We start from the raw sequence: 23,440 nt of genomic DNA on the forward strand, positions 1-23,440 counted from the left end.
CCCGAAAACGGAGTATGGCTGCCTACATGGCGGGGTAAAAATGGTCATACACGTAAAAGCCCACTTGTGTGCATACGAGTGAACGTGGGAGTTACAGCCCACGAATGCAGAAGAAGAAAGAAGAAGAAGTTGATCAACTGAAGTGATTTGGGTGATGTTTACATGCTGCAGGGTTGATCGACAGGAATGGGGCGCAGTCATGTTAGAAGTGGATATAGAAAAAACCCCAATATTTTTGCTTGAAACCTTCATTTTGGGGTTTTCATTTACTATGAAACCCTCCAGGTGAAAACTTCAAGCCACAATATTGTTTACAGTGAGTTTTTGTGTTGTGTGATGGTGTTTGTGGGTGTCTCGGTGGGAGGATGTTTGTGTGGGTGTATGAGTGTTTATGTATTGTGTTTATGTTTAAAACAAAATGATAGTGGAGGAAACAACATAACTGCACATGGCTGTTGTGTCTAATACATTTGCTAATATTCTAGCACCATTTCCACCCAAAAAATAAACAAACTAGAATGTTCTTCCTTTTTTTTTTTTTATTATGTAGGAACATTTTGCTGTTTTTCTGTGTTTTTTGTCTGAAAATCAAAGTTGTCTTTCCCTGATAGCGAGTTATCTCATCCTGTCAACATCAAACTTAGGATAATTATAGTATCCATTCATTTTCCTTAAAGAAAACATGTACATGTATATACTTTGTTTTTGTTTTTTTATAATTGTTTTTAGAGGTTGGTGATTATTTAGCAAAAATCACAAAGTTCCAGAAGGGAAAGGGTTAAATCCCCAGTTCTTCAAATAGTTCTGTCCTCTCCTTTTGTCAGTGAACTGTTTCCTTTCAGTTCAGAGTCAAACCATCTGGAATACCCTTCCATTTAACATTAGATGCTCCACTTCCCCAGCCTATACTGATCTTCTCAGAAGACCTATCTGTAAAAAAAAAAAAAAAAAAAAAAATTACCTTTCATATGTGTTTGTTCTCCACAGTTTTAAACTGTTTTTCATCCATGCTGTCAATGTTTTGTGTATGTGTGTGAGACTCTGTGTGTGTGTGTGTGTGTGTGAGGGAGAGTGTGTGTGTGTTTGTGAAAGAGAGAGTGACTTGGATGAGTTGTGTCATGATGTTTGTTTGCAGTGTGTGATTTATTTTATTATTTCATCATTTACAGTATAATGAGTTTTGTACATAAGTGTTCTTTGAACTATATTTGTGAAAAAGAACTGAAAAAGTGTTCTTTCTTTCTTTCTTTCTTCTTATTACCACTATTGTTGTTGTTGGTTTTTTTTGGGGGGGTTTTGGGGGGGGGGTTGTTTTTTTTGTTTGTTTTTTTTGTTTTTTGTTTGTTTGTTTGTTTAATACAAATGCTGATGTCAGAGTTAACAGTTCTCTCTCTGTATTCCCTCCCAGTAGAATTTCAGTGAAACAAACGTTTGTTTTTTTAACAGAAGCACATATTCTGAGTGACAGAACCACTTCCCTCTTTGTGCATGTTAAGCAGACACTTTTGAAATTCGTTCGTGCAATTCCTTTGCATCTGATTACTGTTGCTAAAGTCTTGTTAAAAGCTGCTCTCCCTGTGACTTATAAATGTATTTCGCAATGTTGTGTTATGTGTGTGTGATAACTTAGTGGTTATTTGAAGTCTTGTGTCTGTGTCAAAATGCGTGAATGAGAGATACAAGCAAATACATGCACATACATGACAATATGATAGGTACTACTCACTTGTCTATGTTTTGTAAAGTACTGGTTTAATGAAGACAACTATAGAAACTATAGAAAAGTCACTCCAGTTTCTGAATTTCAGTGCATGAATACTTTTTCTCACCATTCTATAAATCACTACTACAACATATGTATCATTCAGGGTTCATAAATGGTGAAGTTGGGAAATATGGTGCACTTAATACCACATGATATTGGCATAGTTCACGGGAAAACCACATTTCAAAATAAAAAATAATTTAACACAAAAAAAAAAATCAATACTGAAAATGCATACTTTTTTTTAACTGGCAGTTTAAAAGCCTCAGACTTACCCATTGCAACATTTTACCCTCAGGTAATTCAAGGCTGGGCTTGAATGACTCCTGGGGTCATTTATGACAAGTTAAGATTGACCCTTTTCTATGGGGTTAGTTCTGGGCTCGCTGTTTCAGACAACTGTCCGCCGCCCCATACTTTATCTCTGGCAACAGTAACAAATGTGGAGCTCTGCTTTACTTGCATGTATTGATTCTAACTGGGTCAAATTTACTCCCGGGGGGGTATGGGGGCGATTATTTCAAGCTAGCCTAGAATGACCCTACGTATGTATCCATTACATAGAGGGTTGAATTAAACTATGGAGGATCAGTTCTGACTGGTTGAAATTATATGATATGATAGTCAGTCGTGTCCGACTATGACCATCAGAACAGCAGAGGAGGCAACTGCTGTTCCAGCTATTTGGGCTAGAATTTGATTGTAGTGGAGAATGTCTTGCCCAAGTACATCCCCACTCTCTCGGCCAAGAGGGTTTAAGGACAGTCGGCGTTGGGATGGTTCCCAAAGGCCAACTAGCCCACAAGGCTGCAGCACTAAGAGCCAGTGCATTTTTCCTCCTAGTTTGAGAGTCATAGTCCTTCACAAAAAGACTAAGCTGTAAATGGTTTCCCATTGACTGGAGAAACCACTGATAATACAGCTCTCACTTTGCTGTTGGCCCAAATGTAAACTTATGTCAGTCTGTGAAATTTACCCCCGATGGTCAATCCAGGCCAGTTTACCTTGACGCCGGTGTTAATCTGGGCCAGCCAGATTTGACCCCGGGGTAAAATAATCAACGGGGGTTAGAAAAGGCTACAAAGGGACTGTGCGGAGCGTCGATGAATACTGAGATGGTTTGAATTAATTTACCGCAGAAGCAAAGTGTTCCCAAATAAGATTCGTCAACACTTGTGCGCTATTAATAGATAGCCAACTCGTCTTCGGTGGTTGAGCGAGAGAGGTGGTAAAGGTGATGAGCTCACTTTCGCAACCTTTCTTCGTATTTGTCGAAACACTGCCTTTCCTACATACTATTTTGGGGGTGGAGGGGGGTGGGGGGGTTCCCCCCACCCCTAACCCACTCCCACACACACCCTTCAGTTTAATAATCAATCAACACACACACACACACACACACACACACACACGTCTATATATATATATACGGCTTAGATCCGACGGTATAACACGCAGTGATCTGTGAACACCGCCAGTTTACTCGCTCTTCTTCCCGTTCTGTACCGCTTTCGGGTCCTCAGGTCCTATGTGATGGCGAGTCTTGTGGACGTAGGCCTGACGGTAGAAGTTGGCAAAGAGCACGATGAGGATGACGGCATAGGCCAGAGCCAGGACTTCCCAGCCCTTTGGGAAAGGGCAGTCTGGCTGAAGGAACAGGTTGTAGCTGGTGTGCAGGCCGATCAGCAAGAACTGAATCTGAGAAAGAACAGAAAAGTGTGTCGTGAATCATGTTCCCTGTCAGTGCTTTTGTGTGCAAGCTGATCCACAAGAACTGAATCTGAGAAGAACAGAAATTGTAAACTGAAAAATGTGTACGATGTAAGCCTAGCTGAATCGTGCTCAGTCAGTTCTCAGTTTTAGTTTTAAGGAGGTATCAAAGCTTGCGGTGTGATCCATATAGGATACACCCCGGCTGCTGTGAACAGAAAAAGAAAAATATAATAAGAGAAGCAAATGCCTGACCTTTGGATGAATTCAGCTAGCCGGCCACTCGTAAAGCGATCCTTTAAAATGAAATAAGATGACTAAACATACTACTTCCACTACTTCTTCTTCAACTACTACTACTTTTAAAAAAATTGAATGCATTAAAATATAACAAATTAAAAAAAAAAGTGAGAGATACATAGAAGGCAAAGTGACTGAAATAAATCAAAAATAACTTGAAAATGGGCTACGCTCTGTTGACGCACGTGCACACTCACAAGCATGTAAACATACATACATACATACACACGCACGCGCGCGCGTGAACGTACACACGCACACAATGTCATATATACAATATGCTGTACGGCTCACAAACACATTAGCATCATGTACACTCGGCGAAACACACACACACACACATATATATATATGTATGTGTGTGTGTGTAGAGAGAGAGAAAGTGAGATGCGTGTGTATGTGCATAATTGATTATACAAGTCAACTGATGAAACAACAGAAAGACAGCAATGCACTCATCACGTACATATCATATACATGTAATCATTAAATCATGCGATAACAAAGAAACAAAACATACAGAATAAGGAACAATAAACGGTGGGGGATGTGGGGGGAGGGGGGGGCGCGTTTTATGGTTCTGCCAAATACGTTAAGAAAAGGTTTTAAAAAAATAAATACATTATCACAAATGTTCAGTTTATCCAGTGAATCTCCGAATATCCAGCACCAATGCTGCTCAAAGCGCTTTACATCATCCAGTTGACTATAAACATGCCTTAAAAACACATCAACCGCTGTCTGACAATGGAAAACCTCCAGTGTGTTCATATGAATGAAAAAGCACACTTAAGAGATGAATCAGATTATAAAAGCTATGAAGTAAATATGGCTTAGACTAAAACAAAATGCATTTCATAGAACACACACACACACACACACACACACACACACACATACACACACCTGACGCGCACGCAAGCACACACACACACACACACACACACACACGCACGCACGCACACATAATAGAATTGTCTAGAGAAGACTAAGAGCGTGCTTCTGTGATTACTGGAGGTGGATTGATAATCTGAAAGAATGAAGTCTGTGTGACAGTGAATGAGAGAGAGAGAGAGAGCAATGAATAAATCTGTAAGCATTGCCAGTTTACTACAGTAGGCCAGTTACACTATAAATGCAACGCGATTTATACCTTTTTGATTACCAAGTTTGTTAATTGATCGAGGCACAAAACGCCCAAATTAAGAAGGCAAAACGCCCGCATTCGGCGCTTTGGCCCTCGCGTGAGGGCGTTCTACCCCGCGTATGGGGCAAGAAGGCAAAAAAAAAAAAAAAATTATTTTTTAGTTGATCACCTCTTACGTATAATTGTTTGTTTCAAATTTCGATTACTTGAGATATGTTGTAGCGTGGCTGGGCCTCTATCGTTTTCACTTGGTTACGAAGTGTTGTGGCTTTAACGAGGAGAGAAATCGGATTTCTCGCTCAAGGGGGACCTCTTGCCCCGAATTACTATACTACTATTTCATTCGTGAAATCGTTAGGGGAAAATTCCTGTTTGCAGCACAGTGCTTTAACACAGGAGCAGGATGGTCTTTTGTGGCGAGTACCACGTGTTTGTCATTGAAGTGGTCTACAACACGGAGTTGCCGGAGCGTGCTACGGCCGTCAGCTCAAGGCGCCTGTTCTGATTGGGGAGTGCCACCGGACTCAGTGTACGGCAGAGGGCACACAAAATGAATACTGTAAAACACGGAGATAGTCTCGACGCTTTTCACGGAATGAAACTGCACATGCAGGGGGACAGTGCACTGGCCGTGTTTCGGGGTGGAGAAGTGAGTCACAGACTAAAACGGCAAAACAACGTCAGTGAACAAGGTCAGTCGACCTTCCAAGTTTCCTGACTTCAGTATGATCAGTAACAGTGTATGGACGCTCAAGAAGTTCCCGAGAAAACAGAGTTGGTTGATGAGGATACGATCGATGAACTGTTCGATGCGTCATTCGCTGAGTGTGGGAGATGATCACTCCGGAGAATGGACACACCCAGAGCCTGATGGACTCTGTACCCAGGCGTTTGCCGGCATGCATCAGAAACAAGGGATACGTGTCAAAGTAAGGTCAGTCGAGCTGTCGTTGTCCCCTTTCTTGCATGTATGTATACATGTTGGTTGGTTTGTGTACGTATGTCTGCAGCTGACAGAAGATCAAAGGCCAGGGTTGAAAAAAAAAAAGGTTTGAAGATAAACGATTACTGGGGATGATTCATTGCTGGCTATGGCCTGTGTGTTGCCCTCCAGAGAGGGCAACATGTAGAACTCAACTGAATATGAAAAAAATCAAAACCGTTAACTTCCGTGGATGAAATAGGCATAATTTGGTTACCATCAAAAACTTAGTTTATCTTCCTTAGGAAAGTCTTAGAGCAAGACACCCCATAGAATTATTCAGAATTTATTATGCCCCTGTTTCCATGGAGTTCGATCTTCTGTCAAATCAAACAATTTTCCTTTTCACGTTAACTTTTTTCACCTTTACTCTTTGATTTGAGCTGGAGGAGCGTGGACATGTGTTCATATGTGCTCATATGTGTGTGTGTTTGTACGTGTGTGTGTGTATGTATTTTTAGTGTGTAGACCTACACGTATGTGATTGTGTTCCAGTGTGTGGGCCTTTGTATGTACGCGTGCTCGTGCATGCCTTAATCGATGATTTTTCAGACAGAAACAAAACAAAACCAAACAAAAAATAAAACCTAAAATCCACCCTCCACGAACACACCACACTTACTAGCTGCATGGATGTGAGGTACTTTTTCCACCACAAATAGGGTTGCATTTTAGGCCCCAAAGCTGCCAGTCCGTAATAAGTGTACATTATCACATGGACACCCGTATTTAATAACGGGTGGAAGAAGGCTGGAAAAAGAACACCAACAGAATTAGAATAACATTATTTTGTTCTTTTTATACTTCATACGTGTATCAGATTTACACAGATGACCATTCATGATGTCGTATCCACCAAACAGTTTTACATTCCAATAACATGTATTCCTTTTTTGGACCAAAGTATGTGTATCACATAACCGTTTCGTAAAGGTGTCAGTATGTCAGTATGACATGTTGAAAACAGCTACATTTGTATATCGATAGATAGCAGTATAGTTCCTATCTCAAACTTCATCCCAGCACTGCTCTTTCATGAGTCTGTTCAGGTGACATATCAATATTAATGATACTTATGTGGCGCCTGTTTGCGGTCAGAGACCAAATTCTAAGCGCTGTACAAATACGAAATAAGTTGCTTCACAGGTTACATAGGTATACGTGGATAGAGCCGACTGACAGCTGCCTTTTGGCGCTTATCATTCGTTCCTCTCATTTATTCAGGTTTCAGTCACGCGCACGCACAGACACGTATACTGGAGTGGGGGGTTTTTTATGCCTGAGCGAACTTTTTGGTTGACGTGGGTTCTTTTACGTGCGGTAAGTGGATGGTGAATATGGGACCTCGGTTTATCGTCCGATCCGAATGACTAGCGTCCAGACCCCCACTCAAGGTCTAGAGGAGGGGGAGAACATTCGGGCGTGTGGGATTCGATCCCGCACACTCAGATTCTCTCGTTTCCTAGGTGAACGCGTTACCACTAGGTCACCACTTCACTCCAGTGAATGGGACAGACACACAGACGCAGAAACTGGGGATACACGGAAGTAATATACATGTCCTTACTTTGACCACCAGGGATATAGGCCACGGACATCCACCAGAATGGAATCATCGTGGCGTGGTGGTACACGTGGAGAAAGGTGATTTGCCCGTTCTTCTTCCGCAGGATAAAACAGACCTGGTGGAAAGCACACACACATACACACACATACGTGGACGCATGCACATACACAGTAACGCACACGCACACACGCAGGCTCGCTCATCAGTGCACACACAAACATACACACAAAACATCACACACACACACACACACACACACACACACACAGTATCGACGTATCACCCATCAACGGTTAACCTCGACTCATAGTATCGCTTGTACATTTTGTTTATTTCTTACCTTTAGTTCATGTTCTGGTTCTCACATAATCGAGCATAATATTATTTGAGCACTAACCACATGCTCACCAGAACACCACCCCGCCCCCTTTCACTCCCGCCTCTACCTACTTCGCCTTCTGCTCAACAGGGTACTCTTTTGTTTTTCACTTTTATCGTTTCACAGCCTACATTCTTTCGTTTCCGAGAAATCCCATTGAACTTGACTTTCGCTTAGACGTGGATAACTGCTTGATTAGCCACAATCCCTCCCTCAGCCCTCCTGATTTCGTTACTTAAGAAAAGAGATTATTATGACATTGCATTGATCATATGTTATGCTACTTAAATCAGTGCTGCTGATTGTCAATGACCGGCTTCTGCATTCTTTTATTTCATACTCGTTTCGCAATATTTTGTGCTCGGTTGTTCTGAACGTTTGTTCATATCCTATCCCATCCTATGTCATTGCCCTCCAATTACGTCATCGTGCTTCTAACATCCACCGTGCAGTTTGGTTTTTATTCGCTGCACTAAAGTCATTCTACTACCTCCTTCATTGAACTCTACGTAGTTTTTCCCCAACATGATGTATTATTGATGTAGGTATACTCACTGTGTCTGTCAGTTCGATGTATTTGGAAAAGTAGTACCACCAGCACACATTCAGCATCTGTGTGTGAACGGGAAAAGAGAAATTGAATGTCGACCTTACATGTACAATTTTACGTGAGGGGTATCGTTTTATGTCTACATATCCGGACGTGGATGTGTACCATCCATTTACAAAAGAACGGGGAAAATTGTGTGGTGTGCATTAGTACACAACTATACAGAATTATTGTATGATTTTTTTTTAATCCCTAATAAAAAAATTATTTGCTTTGAACCTGTTGCCATAAGCGGTGCATATGTATGTATAAAAGAAAAAAGTACAACAACAACAAGAAAACGAAAAAGAAACCGACAGAACACATGCATGCATAATATTATCAAACGAACAAAACAACTGTTTTTCCAAAGTATATGCGGTGTAGCTTATACGCATCAGTCCACACGCTTTGAGGGCCGCTTGAAAGTGAGCAAATTAGATCAGGAAGCCAGCAGATGATCAAACCAAAGACAGTACGTGTCAATCAAACGGTAAGACAAAACAGATAAGAAGCACCAACAATGAGCAAACAAACAGCAATGTCAATCAAACGAACGACACAAAGAGGTTAGGAAGCATAAACAGGCAGTACGTGTCAATCAAATGATAGGACAAAATATACACTGGAAGCACAAACAAAAAAACAAACAAATGATAAGTGTCAATCAAACGAACGTGAATAACACAGATAGATTTTAGGAAGCACAAAAGCAAATGAGCAAAAAACCCAAAGATAAGTGTCAGTCAAAAGAGCAACACAAACAGATTAGGAAGCCAGCAAACGAGCAAACACACAACAATAAGTGTCAATCAAAAGAGCAACACAAACAGCCAATAAACGAGCAAACAAACAACAAGTGTTAATCAAAAGAGCAACACATACAGATAAGGAAGCCAGCAAACAAGCAAACACACAACAATAAGTGTCAAACAAAAGAGCAACACAAACAGCCAACAAAGGAGCAAACACACAACAATAAGTGTCAATCAAAAGAGCAACACAAACAGCCAACAAAGGAGCAAACACACAACAATAAGTGTTAATCAAAAGAGCAACACAAACAGCCAATAAACGAGCAAACACATAACAATAAGTGTTAATCAAAAGAGCAACACAAATAGATTTGGAAGCCAACTAAATGAGCAAGTAAACACAAATGCCAATCAAAAGAGCAATGCAAACAGATTAGGAAGCCAAGAAATAAGCAACAGATTAGGAAACCAGCAAACAAACAACAGTATCGGTATCAGTAGCTCAAGAAAGGCGTCACTGCGTTCGGACAAATCCATTTACGCTACACCACATCTGCCAAGCAGATGCCTGAACAGCAGCATAACTCAACGCACTTAGTCAGGCCTTGAGGAAAAAAAAAAACAATAAATGAAAATAAAATAACAAGACAATAATGATGATAAATAAGCAAATAAATGTAAAACATGCAGACACATATTCACACATACACACACACACACATGCATAACAGATATGCAACAAACATGCAGTTTCACAGATATGAAAGCACAAACACACATAAACGTACACGAGCCCCGACACACACACACACACACGGCCAAATTACCCTGCACCCCCCCCCCTCCTCCGCACGCTCATTTCTAGGCTACGTATCGCAGCTTCCACGGCACACACACACACACACACACACACACACACACACACACACGCACGCACGCACGCGTGCGCGCACACACACACACACATACTTGTACAAACACACACACACACATATAATGTATACAAAACAACAAACAGTGTCACTCAAATGAGCATCACAAACAGATCAGGTAGCCAACAAATGAGCAAACAAACAACAAACAGTGTCAATCAAAAGAGCGACACAAACAGATTAGGAAGCCAACAAATGAGCAACAGATTAGGAACCCAACAAATGAACAAACAAACAACAAACAATGTCAATCAAAAGAGCGACACAAACAGATTAGGAAGCCAACAAATGAGCAACAGATTAGGAAGCCAACAAAGGAGCAAACAAACAACAAACAGTGTCAATCAAAAGAGCATCACAAACGTAATTATTTGGAAGCCAACAAATGAGCAAACAAACAACGGCACGTGTCATCTGACTGGTGGGGCGTCTCACCCTGAGGGCATTAGGTCTGAGGGAAAAGTCAATGTCCTGACACAGCAAACTGTACCTCTCTTCAACTGCCGCAAAGAGAAACTGCAACACACAAACCACAATATATCGTCTTCAGGGCTGCTTGATCAGAACTGTGTCTCGGTTCCTGTCTCTACGTGTGTCTGTCTGTCTCTTGCCTGTTTGTCTGTCTGCCTCTCTCTCTCTCTCCACACACACACACACACACACACACACACACACACACACACACACACACCAAGAGGGCTGTATGTAAACAAAAGTACCGAACAATGCTTATTCCACTGCACTGTTGATATAAATTTCGTATCGTTTCATTTCACACACACACACACACACGCCCGCGCGCACTTGTACGTAGGGGGGCTGGGGAGTGGGGGTGGGGGGGTGGGGAACATACAATTACTTCGCGGGTAGATAAGAGAGAAGAAGAGAAAGTGTGTAAAGTGGTGATTTGCTACAAACTGCGTGAACCTGTTTGTGGTTTGCTTGTTGTTTTGAGATCTGTTGTTATAAAAGGGCTTCAAGTGTAGGGCAGGGTATGTCTTGACGGTTAAATACTACATTTGGTACAACAACAACAATGATAATTACGGTAACAACAACGACAACAACAACGATAACAACTTTTTCTTTTAAAATAATAATGATGGTAACTGTTTTATGTCGCTGTCTTCTTGTTGGCGTCCTGTTGTACATGTATATGGTGTATTCTCTCTATGAATATCAAATTGTAATGAAAAATTAAACGAATTTTTACAAGATCAAACTGCTAACAGCAGAAGCGGAGAATGATGCACTAACTTCACAGCACATGTAGGCAGACAGGGCCACCAGAGCGAAGTTGTAGGGCACCAAGATGCCCTTGAGATCCCAGGCGGGCCTGTCCCGCATCACTTTGGGCCCATAATACACCGCACCCAGGTACGACGCCACGGCGATGAAGGGGATGGCGGGACTGCCCATTAGGAACCATGACCTTGATCTTACGTCTATAAGTAAATGAAGAGATATACTTTTAAATAAGGGATGGAGATAAACATTTAAATAAACAGGTTGTTTTATTGCATGCCATAATGCTGTTTTTAGCCATGAACATACTGTTTAACAATTTATCATGATGTGTTTAAAGAAGTACATTTTTAAAATTCTGAAATTGTGTTTCTTAGCATATATGTAAATTATTTGTTCATAAACTTTGTGTGTAATGGGGGTATGGGGTGGGGGGTCAGGGGGGGAGGGGGGGGGGGTAAATCAAGCTAATGTGGGTTGTTGTTTGTTGTTGTTGTTGTTGGTGGTGGTGGTGGTGGTGTGTGTGTGTGTGTGCGCGCGCGCGTTTAGCTTGATATGTTTACCTTTTAGATCTGTCGGTCCAACCTTTGTCATCTTTTGTTAGCGTTGGATTCGGCTGTGTATTGAGGTATTGTATAGGTGAGTGAGGAGACTGTGGATACACTACGAATTCCAGTTTGGTATAGTCTGCTTCTTTTCCGTGTTTGTAGGCTGCTTCTGCACCGCTATTTATGCAGCCACATTCTCTGCATACACAGAAATGCTCCGGCACATCCTAACCTGTTTAAATTGTAGAGTACATCTTCAAAGGCATACGACTATGCATATTTGAATAATTATGTCAAATATTCTTACTCACACGTTGATCCCCCATAATACTAGTCATGGGTATCAATTTAATATGCAAATGATACTCGTATTATACTAAAAGTCTGTGAAACACAGATGCCTGCAAAATGTTGACTCAAATGTTGTAAGGTTAAGGTTAATGCTCATATAGCCTTTTCGTGGCAATCGGGGCAATGAATTCATATCCACTGTGTGTAAGGCTTGGCAAGGAAAAGTGGGGCCCAATCCGGTCTTTCCGTCGTTTCAACCTTCCTCGACTGAAGTCAGGTGCCTATTTACACTGGGTGGGGAGAGTAAAATCGGAGTGAAGTGCCCTTCCCAAGGATATAACAGCACACTGAAACGAGGCCTCGAAGTCCGACGCCCTCACTCAAATGTTATACTCAATGGAAATGGTACCGCATCTGCACGCCATACTCACCAGTCTGACTGAGAACATAGTCGTCGTACCACACTCTGACTTGGTTGTATATCTCCATCTTGTGTCTGTTAACAATCAACAAACTTTTATTTTAAAAGGACATATAACGTGTAAAATTAACCAAATTTACCTCAGATTAGAAGGAAAGCGATCAGGCTGTAGTGTGTGACAGAGCAGTCGTTTTTTGACTCACTTGTGTAAACAAAGTGAGTCTATGTTTTAACCCGGTGTTCGGTTGTCTGTGTGTGTGTGTGTGTGTGTGTGTGTGTGTGTGTTGTGTGTGTGTGTGTCTTTGTGTCCGTGGTAAACTTTAACATTGACATTTTCTCTGCAAATACTTTGTCAGTTGACACCAAATTTGGCATAAAAATAGGACAAATTCAGTTCTTTCCAGTCATCTTGTTTAAAACAATATTGCACCTCTGGGATGGGCACAAAAAAATAAAAAAGAAGCCTAATTATATGCAAACTGCATTTACTGTTATATTTATATTTTTTGTATTCTCTAAACTTAGCACTTTGACCTCTTATTCTGACACAACAACAAGAGGAGTCATTATTGTCATTTTTTGTTCAAACAGGAACTTCTTTTGCTAAGCATGGAATTTTTATTTATTTTGCAAACGTTTTGGTGCAGATAGTAAAAAAGGAAAATTACTCTGTAATTAATGCTAGGGGACTTAATGTATCACAAGTGAGTCTTGAAGGCCTTGCCTCTCTTGTTTTTTGTTGTTTTGTTGTTGTTGTTTTGTGTCAAAAACAAACCGTGATAGCATTAACAGAGACAGCATGAGAGATGGAGAATGAGAAGGGGTGAGACATCTGCAGGTAAACTTGAAATGTTTTATTGTCATTGTCTGCAAAGGTCTTTTGACAAGAGAGAGAGAGAGAGAGAGAGAGAGCTAGGGGATTGGCAATGGAGAGAGGGGGAGAGAGAGGGTGGGGGTATATAAAGAGAAAGAGGGCACATACACTGTATACGGTTGCAGTATCGACTGATACCGATGTCACGAGAGTTGTTTAAGAGAGAAAGAGGAAGAGTCTCTTCTCATCCCTTAACTTAACAGAATTCTCCAAAATAGTGTCGTTTGCTTTAGACCATAGGATATTTTGACGCGAGTCTATTTTCGAACGATGCTGCACAGTTACTGAGCGCTCTCAAAAGAATGTGTATGTATGTGGTGTGGGGTATGTGTGTTTATACCTAAATGTGTGTGTGTGTGTGTGTGTGTGTGTGTGTGTGTGTAATCAAAACCAACAATACAATGGTCTGGTGTGACGTTCCAATAATATGTTATGTCTAATGAGTTCAAGACCTGCTTCTGTTTTGATTGTCCACATGTACCCGAACCCATCGTTCGCAGTTGGACTTGCCCGTTCGCATTTATCCTCAGGCACCCCTGCTATTTTAACCGTTGAAAAAACGTTGAAAGGAGGGGCAGACGAACTTTTCCTGATGCAACCAATATCAATCAATCAATCAATCAATCAAATCAATCAAAAACACTTTATTAATCCACATGGAAATTAAGTTGTGCAATCACAGGCTCATTGTAAACACTGGCATAAAATCATGCGCAACATAAGAAGAGATTAAAACTAGTCAAATAAGAATTCCCAATAGCTGACGATATACTAACCCCCCCACCCCCCACACACACATACTCATGTTAAGACAATAGGGTATTGCACAACAATATTAACAAATGAAAACATCCAACAACAACAAAACAAGGGTATAAGATTACTAAAAATGACATGCGCGCACGCACGCACACACACCCCCACACACACATACACACACATGCACACACACACACACACACACACACACACACACACACACACACACACACACACACACACACACGTTAAGACCATAAGGTATTGTACAACAATACATAAATAAAAAAAACATCAAGGGAATAAATCGTATATATAAGTAAAATGCACACACACACACACACACACACACACACACACACACACGCACGCACACACACACACTCACACACACACAAACAACGTATGCATGCACATAACATATGTCACGCCAATAAGATTAGAACATTAACATTAAGATACATGAAATCCAAGTAAAATAAGAAAATATTTAAAAATCACTTCCGATCACACACACACACAAATGCTTGCTTGCCCGTGCTCACCCGCTCAGTCCCACATGCACGCATAATGTCTGCTCCCATACACTCGTCTGCTGGTGAAGTTCAGGTGTTGCTGTGGCGAGGGGGCTTGGGGGGTGGGAGGGTTCACTCAGTGTATTGGATGTTTTGATTGTGTGCGCGAATGGCTGTAGGAATAAATGAATTAATGTATCGAGATGTTCTTGCGCGTGGAGCTCTAAACCTACCACTTATGTCTGACCTTCTGCTATTAATGTCATCATGTAGTGGGTGTCTTACGTCGGTCAAAATTGTTATTAGTCTGTCAGTCAGTTTTCTATTGTGCATGTCGCTAAAGGTGTCTTGTCTTATACCCACCACCCCACCCGCTTTCCTAATGACTTTTTCCAACCTGTCTTTGTCATGTTTGGTCAGGTTTCCCCCCCAGCACACGGCTCCGTATGTTAAAACACTACAGACAACAGATGTATAAAACATTTGGAGCATCTGCTTGCATACATTAAAAGATTTCATTTTTCTAAGACAGTACATGCGACTGTTGCTCTTTTTAATGAGTGCAGTTGAGTTTTCATTCCAAGACAGCTTATTGTCGATTATCACACCGAGATATTTGTATGAGTCTACTTGTTCGACCACTGCATTTTTTTTGATGATTTTACTTAAAGTTGATTTCTTTTTTCTGAAGTCGATTACAAGCTCTTTGGTTTTGCCAACATTCAGCTCAAGGAAATTTTCTTCACACCAGTTCACAAACCTGTCAATTTCTCTTCGGTAGTCAGTGTCATCGTCATCAGTAATAAGTCCTGTCAGTGCGGAGTCATCTGCAAACTTAACGAGGGGACACGAATTGGTCAGACTTCTGCATTCAGCCGTATACAAGGTAAAAAGAAAAGGCGAGAGGACTGTACCTTGTGGTGCACCTGTGTTTGTGAAAGAGACAGTAGACATAAAATCATTTAATTTTACAAACTGAGGCCTTTTAGTAAGATAGTCTAAAACCCATAAAGTCGTCGGAAAAGCGAAACACTAAAAAGCACGAGCCTGCAAAAACACCGTGTCGCCACTGAGCGCAGCGCCACCTCTCTCCCAGAGGAGAAATAGAAGAAAGCTTTAAAAACAGAAGAGCTACATTTGACGATCGTACAACCTGTTGTCTGTACAATACACACGTTGATCCTGATTGCACTCTTTCAAATTTGAATAATTTTATGGTTACGTCGGAAATAATTTTCAATGGTTTTCAATGGATTTCAGAATGATTCTTCGTACGCCAGTGTAATTCATTGTCGGAATTGGCTAGCAACACATGAGAAAATGCTGTGCACGCACCTGCGCGCGCGCACACACACACACCAACAAACAAGCACACGCATACACACAAGCTCCCCCCTTCCCCTCCCCCCCAACACAATATGTGCATACATATACATACATACATACATACATACATACACTTTACACAGACATGCATGCGTGCGCGCGCGCGCGCACACACACACACACACACACACACACACACACACACACACACACGCACAATATGCATACACCTATATACATACACACGCGCGCGCACACACACACATGTATACACATAAACACTAGGACACACACACACACTCTCTCTCTCTCTCTAAACACACAGACTCGCACACACTACACACACACGCACACACACACACACACACACAAACTACCGTACACAAACTAGCGCACACAGTGTGTACACACACACACACACACACACACACACACACACACACACACACACACACACACATACGAATCAATCTATTTATTACCTATGTGCCCCTCGCCTCTCTGTTTATGTCTCTGTCTCTCTCCCCCCCCTCTCTCTCCCTATCTCTCACTCTCCCCCCTCTCTTACCACTCCCAGAGCAGCCTTTCTTGGACACACAGGTATTAGGCCCAATTTCTATGCACCCCAGTATCGTCGGGTGACGTCAAAGACCAAGAGAATAGACTCACGACTGGTGCATTGCCTGTGTCCAAGTACAGAAATTCACGGTTGAATAAAGTCACAGAAGACGGCATAGCAAATATTCCACAATCACGATCAATAGCTGTCTGGAAAAAACAACTTGCTGGCCTATCCATTTTTATTTACAGTTTGTGTTACCTGCTTTTCATAACCTGTTTGAAAATACCCCCCACCCCCGCCTTCAACCCCCTCCCACAGGCCCTACAGCGCGAAACCGATACGCACGCTTGTCATGGCGCCGCGCACAAGCGTATAATTGCATACACACACACACACACACACACACACACACACACACAACACGCGCGTGCGCATGCATGCACAAGCACGTTCACCCCCTTCTCCCCAGTCAGTGACACTGATTTGTCTGTTGCTGTTGTTCTTTTCTTTGTGTGTGTATGTTTGTTTTTTTCTCTCTTTTTTTCTTTTTTTTTTCTTTTTCTTTTTTTTAACCCTATCACAAAGGATGTTTTCGGGTGTGGCCTTTTTCTGTCAGTGGTACTGTTTGTGTTGACGCTGCGGTGAACACCACAGTTCGTCCATTCCGCTCTGCAGTGTTTGAGACGGTCTCTTTCCATTAAGTCTTCGTGTCTGAGAACCCCTACCCCCTCGCCCCCTACCCCTCACACACACACCCACACCCCCCCCCAACCCCCCAACCCCACACACACCCACACTCCCCCCCCCCCCCCCCCCCCCCCCCCCCCCCCCCCACACACACACCCCCAACCCCACACACACCCGTCTCTCTCTCTATCTCCCTCCCTCCGTCTATCTCTCTCCCTCTCCGTTTGGCTGTCGCCTCCCTCCCTCCCTCCCTATAATCATGTGTATCTCTTTCCCTATCTCTATCTGACAGTCTCCACACTTTATCTCCCCCCAGCCCCCAGCCACGCTCCCGCCATCCCTATATCTCCCTCTGTCTCACAAACACACACACACACAGTCTCTCTCTCTCTCTCTCTTTCAAATTGCTTGCACAATTTAGATTAAAAACTCTGGGCTTTAATACCAACAACAACAAAATTTTATGCCAGGTACGTCCACGAATTATCCATGTATTTTGTGTATCTCCAAAGTTATGATGAAATTCATTTTATGTTTGATTGTAAATCATAATATGGTTTGGGAAATTAAAAAAAAGTGTTACTGTTGAAAAAGATTTTGCACAAATAGATGATAAGGATATTAACATCAGAAGATCACGAGGTGATAATCTTGATGGCAAAATTTTTATCAGAAGCTTTGAGCAATTGAAGATTAGGTAACAACCACTACAAACAGATACAGAGTGTGTGGTTAGATAGGTTTGACATTTTTTTCTGTAGCCATTGTTGGAATCTGTTGCATTGATGAATGAATGAACGGAGTTCTTATGTGTTGGTTTCTACCATTTTTCTCCAAGGAAAGAACTTGATTGTTGTTGGGGTTTTTTGTGTGTTTTTTTTTTTCAAAATTCGCTATCACCATTTTCATTCGTTTATTCTAATGTTTGTTAGCAATTAAAGTATGTTGCCGTATTCACCCATGTGATAAGGATCTCATAAGGATGTCTAAGCTTCTAGCAAGTCTGCATTTTTCTCCATTTGCTCTTCAACAATATGTGTACAAAGAAAAGGCTCGGAAATACTGTGTGTGGTTTTGTGCCTCTGTGTGTTTGTGTGTGTCTCTGTGTATGTGCGTGCGTGCGTGCGTAAGCGCGCGCGCGTGTTTGTGTGTGTGAAAAAAAAAAATCTCTGTTTTTCGTCACCACTGTTGTTTTTTTTCCAGTAGATTTTCTTACATGTATGTGTTGATTTCTTCTTCTCCTTTCAGCTTCCGGTTCAATATGGCTGATAGACTGTCAGCGAGAGCTCTGTGTTTAATTTTGATTAATGGTTTTCAAGTTTTTTCTATTGTGTGAACGTGGTTGATGATTCTGAATTGTTATCCATCTTCGACAGTTTTTCTGTTTGTCAATTTGTCAGTGCTAATTGCTCACCTCTCAGCTGTTTCATCAATCGGAGAGTCAGTTTGCCCTTGATCACTTGATTCAATTCGTTAACGCGGTTTTCCTTCCCTTTCATCCACAGATGTCTTCAACTAATCTTTGTGTACATTCGAAGTGTTATTTTTTTGGTTTGGATCTGAAATTCTTAGAATTTGTGATCGCAGTTGCTTTTCTTTATTTTCTTTTGTTAGACTTTGAGACGATTCTGTGACGTTAAAAAATGTACGTCATTTCCCAGAGTTTGGAAGTGTGAAGTACATTATATTGTTCTAGTGTGCGTCACACACAGAGTACATTTTACGTCATGTCATGGTTACTTGACTTTCACGCAAGCACCCATTTCCTAATATTCTGAACTTGTATCTGAGTCTTTATCTAATCCATTTTAACTGTTTAAAATGACTAAAAACAATAAACGAAGTGTCTCAGTTCCATCACTTTATACCATTAAACATACATTTGATCCCTTTCGGCAAGTTATACGGCGATCCTTTGACCATCTCACTGAGCATGCCTTCATCCAACTTTACAAAGCACTCGTGAGACCGGTCTTGGAGTATGGCCACTCAGTCTGGCAGCCATCCCAGAAAACCCTCCAACGAGAGACAGAAGACATTCAACGCAGAGCCACAAAACTCATTGGCAAACTGAAGGACAAACCATACCCAGAACGCCTGTCAACCATCAAGCTGCCAAGCCTGGAACGCCACAGACGCAGGAGAGACATGATTGACCTCTACAAGTACATCACTGGTATCTACCACACAAGCCGACCCAACTTCGAGCTGCATGACAGAAGCAGCACCAGAGGCCACAGCAAGAAGTTAGTAAAGCACAGATTCCGCCTAGACGTTCGGAGTTCATTCTTTTCCGATAGAGTTGTGTCGGTTTGGAACAGCCTACCAGAGTCAGTAGTGTCCGCACCCAGCATGAACGCGTTTAAAAACAGACTTGACGCCCATTGGGCCAACCACCCAGCACTGTACAACTCCGACTGCAGAGCAGTAGACCTTGTAAGTGCAAGCAGCTGTGGATATGGCCAACATACCGACCGGTGAACTGACCTGCAACCACAGGTCTCAAACACCGACATCAAGTATCAAGAAAGTAAGTACCTTTCACAACAAAACGGAGATGCTTAGCACTCAGAAGGAGCGACAACCTTTCTTCTCCGCTACCATATTCAAGTCCAGAGTGTCCCAGTGTTTCATGTCACATGGCAAGACGAGGATAAGGGTGGTAGAAATGACCTTCCCAGTTACCTTGAAGGAGAAAGGTCTTCCGCTGGCCCAATAGCCCTTCCGTGCAGAGACGATCAGGCACTTACGAAAGTGACTTTTTTTTCTTCTTCACAGTGACCAGAGACTGAAAATCACCATTTACTACTCCACAAAGTCCTGGTCCTGGGTAAAAGTTGTACACCCTGGGTCAATGAAGAATTCAAAACTCTCAAGACATTATAGTTGAGTGGCCGTACGACAAACATGCAGGTAGAGAGACAGCCGAGAAAGCTATCCAGGGTACGAAGTAAGCACCAATCGTTGGTGCTGGATATGTGCGTATGTCCTTGTTTGCTTGTTTCTGTTGTTGTTGGTTTTTGTTGTTGTTGTTGTTTTTGGTGTTGTTTTTTTGTGTGTGTAAGTGATGATATAACAATTGTTTTTTTTCCCCATTGCTTTCTAATTGTTAATGGAATTTTCCAGTCACTCTTCTCATCCGTCGTTTTTATTATTTATCTTATTTCATATCTTTGTTTTACTACCCATTAAAAATTCGATCAATCAATCTTCTTCTTCTTCTTCTCCCCTTCTCTCTCTCTCTCTTTACATGATCGAGGGCATTGTGTAAAGACGAAAGCTGATTATCCATTTTATCCTCACTAAAATCTGTGTGTGTGTGTCTCTGTGTGTGTGTGTGTGTGTGTGTGTGTGTGTGTGTTGCTCCCTCAATCACCCTCCATCCTTCTCTCTTCCCCCTCCCCCCTCTCTCTCTCTTGCTCCCTCTATCACCCTCCATCTCTCTCTCTCTCTCTCCTACTCCTCTCTCTCACTCTCACACCCCCTCCCTCCATCTCTGTTTCTTCCTTCACCGTCAGTCAGCAGAACAAAAGGAACTTGGACAGACGGGAGTAGGGATGGATTGGGGGCATGTACGTGAAACTCACAACTCAAACTGGAAAAAAGGCATGAAAAAAAAATCATATAGTTATATCGATGACTCGGCCAAGAAGTAAAAAGAAGAAGACAGAACGAGAGTGAAGGGGGAGAACAGCAACAGCCATTCGAACAACCAAGAGACAAACAACTGACAAATACCAACAACAAAAGACAGGTCCGTATTACAGAATACTGGAGGTCCCAGTTTTTCGTTTTTCCTAAGATGGAGATACTGTTTCTGGTGGAATAAATATCCCAGAAAGGCTTCCCAGTAGGATGCACCCACGCTCGTACGCACGCACACACATTCACTGAACACACAAACATGCACACACACACACACACATACGCACGCTTGCACGTACATGCACATACACACGCACGCACTCATACACAAACACGCACGCACACACAAACATATATGCATACATACACACGCGCACAGACAGACACACACGCGCGCGCACACACACACACACACACACACACACACACACGCACGCACGCACGCACACACACACACACATACACACGTACACAGAGCAATACAGACATGAGTCAATCATTACCGCTGTACTTCGATTTCCCTTCAGAAAAAAGCATACAAAATACCAAGCGATCTATTTTCATAGCAGCAGGAAAAAGGAATATTAGAAACTTAGATAAACACACAGAGAGAAACGTTTCACTCACATGGAAGATCTCTCAGCTCGGGAAGAACAACCCTGGCTCTGCCTGTAAAGTGTCACCACCCATGTAACCATGTCAAGTCCAAATCGCACATATCAATACAGGGCGGTTTGCAGTCTATTTTGTTGTCGTCGAACGTCGTCAAGCACCCCCTTCGTTTCGCCTCCCTCCTAGCCCTCCCAGAATGACGTCTCTATGTGGGTGTCTCTGCCCCTCTCTGTCTCTCTCGGTCTCGGTCTCTGTATGTGTGTGTGTGTGTGTGTGTGCCTTAATGAATGTGTGTGTGTGTGTGTGTGTGTCCCTTTCTCTTTTCACAGTCACACACACACACACACACACACACACACACACTGATGCGCGCACACTGATACGTGCACACAAACACACACATACTCATACAGTGCACACGATATGGACTGGGCAATGGGAATACCAAGTCAGTCGGTGCAAACTGCCAACTGTTGAATACAACAAAGGGAAAAGTCACGGCTCACAGCATGCACTTTAAGAGAGAGAGAGAGAGAGAATGAGAAAAAGAGACACGCAGACAAAGAGAGAAAAAGAGAGTGCCTGTGTCTGCGACCGCGTTCGTGCTGGCGCACAGGTGGGAATTGGATTTTAGGTGCCAACATCTGTTGAAAAACGATGTATAGCCGATAGCGATTCAGTATCTCTTGTGATTGTATTACAAACCATTAAGCCTTTATGTAATTTGCTTACGTGAAAAGTGATCGGTGCTTTTGTGTGCGCATATATGTGTATTACATTCTGTTGTTGTTGTTTTCTTATGTTTGTTTATTTGTTTGTTTTTTTCTTTTTCTTTTTTGTATTTAATTTTGTCTTCTTTTCCACATGAATGTGAAGTGTAGCAACATTCCTTTCCCGTATTGTCATCTCTAACTTTTTGTATTCTGCTTGAAATGTTGAACGTTTGAAAGAAAAGAAACTGAACGATTCGGAAAGAAAGAAACGTGTCGATAAAAAGCAGCGGAGGAAGGGGTTTCAAACTGAACTCTGACGCGGACAGCGAGTACGGACAGGCACGGTGTGTGTGGTTGGACTGGAGACATACACGTGATGCCCGGGTTATGGAGCTCTTGTTTTTTAGGGAATGAATGGAGATTTTTAAAAAAAACATTATGGAAAATAAAAACTGTTCATTGTAAAATAAGACTTACTTTTCACAAGTGTCCAACGTTTCGGACCATAAGTCTGTCTGCAGAGACTGTTAATAATTGGAAAACCAGAATCAGAATCCACATCCGCAAAACCCTGTGACTGCAAACCCAGTGACAGCAACAAATGTTAAAACCTGTCCCATCCTTCGCTCTTCAAATCATATACCGACAGATTTCCAATTAACACAGACCCTGAAAACGGACCAGTAGTGCGAAACGTTGGACATATCTTATAAACAGTCAGTTTTGTTTTACGATCTACAGTTTTTATAAACTTTATCCATTTGGGTTTTCTTTTTTTTTCTTTTTTTCTTTAACTCAGCAATCTTGTTTTATCGTCGTATCTTTTTATGGAACAGACTTGCACGTGATCCGCAGCCGTATGCGTGCATGTGTGAGGCGGACATCCGTCTGACCGTTACAATTACATACTAGGGATTTCGTTTCGCACAAAAATTCACAAATAAGCAGCATTTTTACGATTCCCACTTTGTCAACAGTTTGAAGTTTTATTTGTTTGTTTTTTTCGTGACTTGTCTGACTTTTCTCAATTGCAGTCGCCAGTTTTTCGTGGGGCTTTCCGTTCAAAGCATTTTTTTAAAACCATGCTTACAAATGTTCCCAGTCTTTCTTAGACTT

At 42.0% G+C, this 23,440-nt stretch overlaps 1 protein-coding gene across 3 annotated transcripts; it reads right to left on the reverse strand.

Annotated features, from left to right (window-relative positions):
* Positions 1–1,308: 1,308 nt before the first annotated feature.
* Positions 1,309–21,754, reverse strand: LOC143279863 (very long chain fatty acid elongase 7-like). 3 transcript variants are annotated; one of them, XM_076584127.1, is made up of 8 exons: positions 21,627–21,754; positions 12,642–12,706; positions 11,384–11,571; positions 10,562–10,642; positions 8,406–8,462; positions 7,472–7,586; positions 6,527–6,654; positions 1,309–3,463 (listed from the first exon to the last, which is right to left on the reverse strand). In XM_076584127.1, exons 1-8 carry the CDS (start codon positions 21,695–21,697, stop codon positions 3,245–3,247), a joined length of 924 nt encoding a protein of 307 aa, XP_076440242.1. In that variant the 5' UTR covers positions 21,698–21,754; the 3' UTR covers positions 1,309–3,244. The 3 variants fall into 3 exon arrangements, with proteins under 3 accessions (XP_076440242.1, XP_076440244.1, XP_076440243.1); XM_076584129.1 differs by having other exon boundaries at positions 11,384–11,537; positions 21,627–21,642; XM_076584128.1 differs by lacking the exon at positions 6,527–6,654.
* Positions 21,755–23,440: the final 1,686 nt, after the last annotated feature.

Source organism: Babylonia areolata, chromosome 3, assembly GCF_041734735.1.
Source record: "Babylonia areolata isolate BAREFJ2019XMU chromosome 3, ASM4173473v1, whole genome shotgun sequence".
Classification (NCBI taxonomy): Eukaryota; Metazoa; Mollusca; class Gastropoda; order Neogastropoda; family Buccinidae; genus Babylonia; species Babylonia areolata.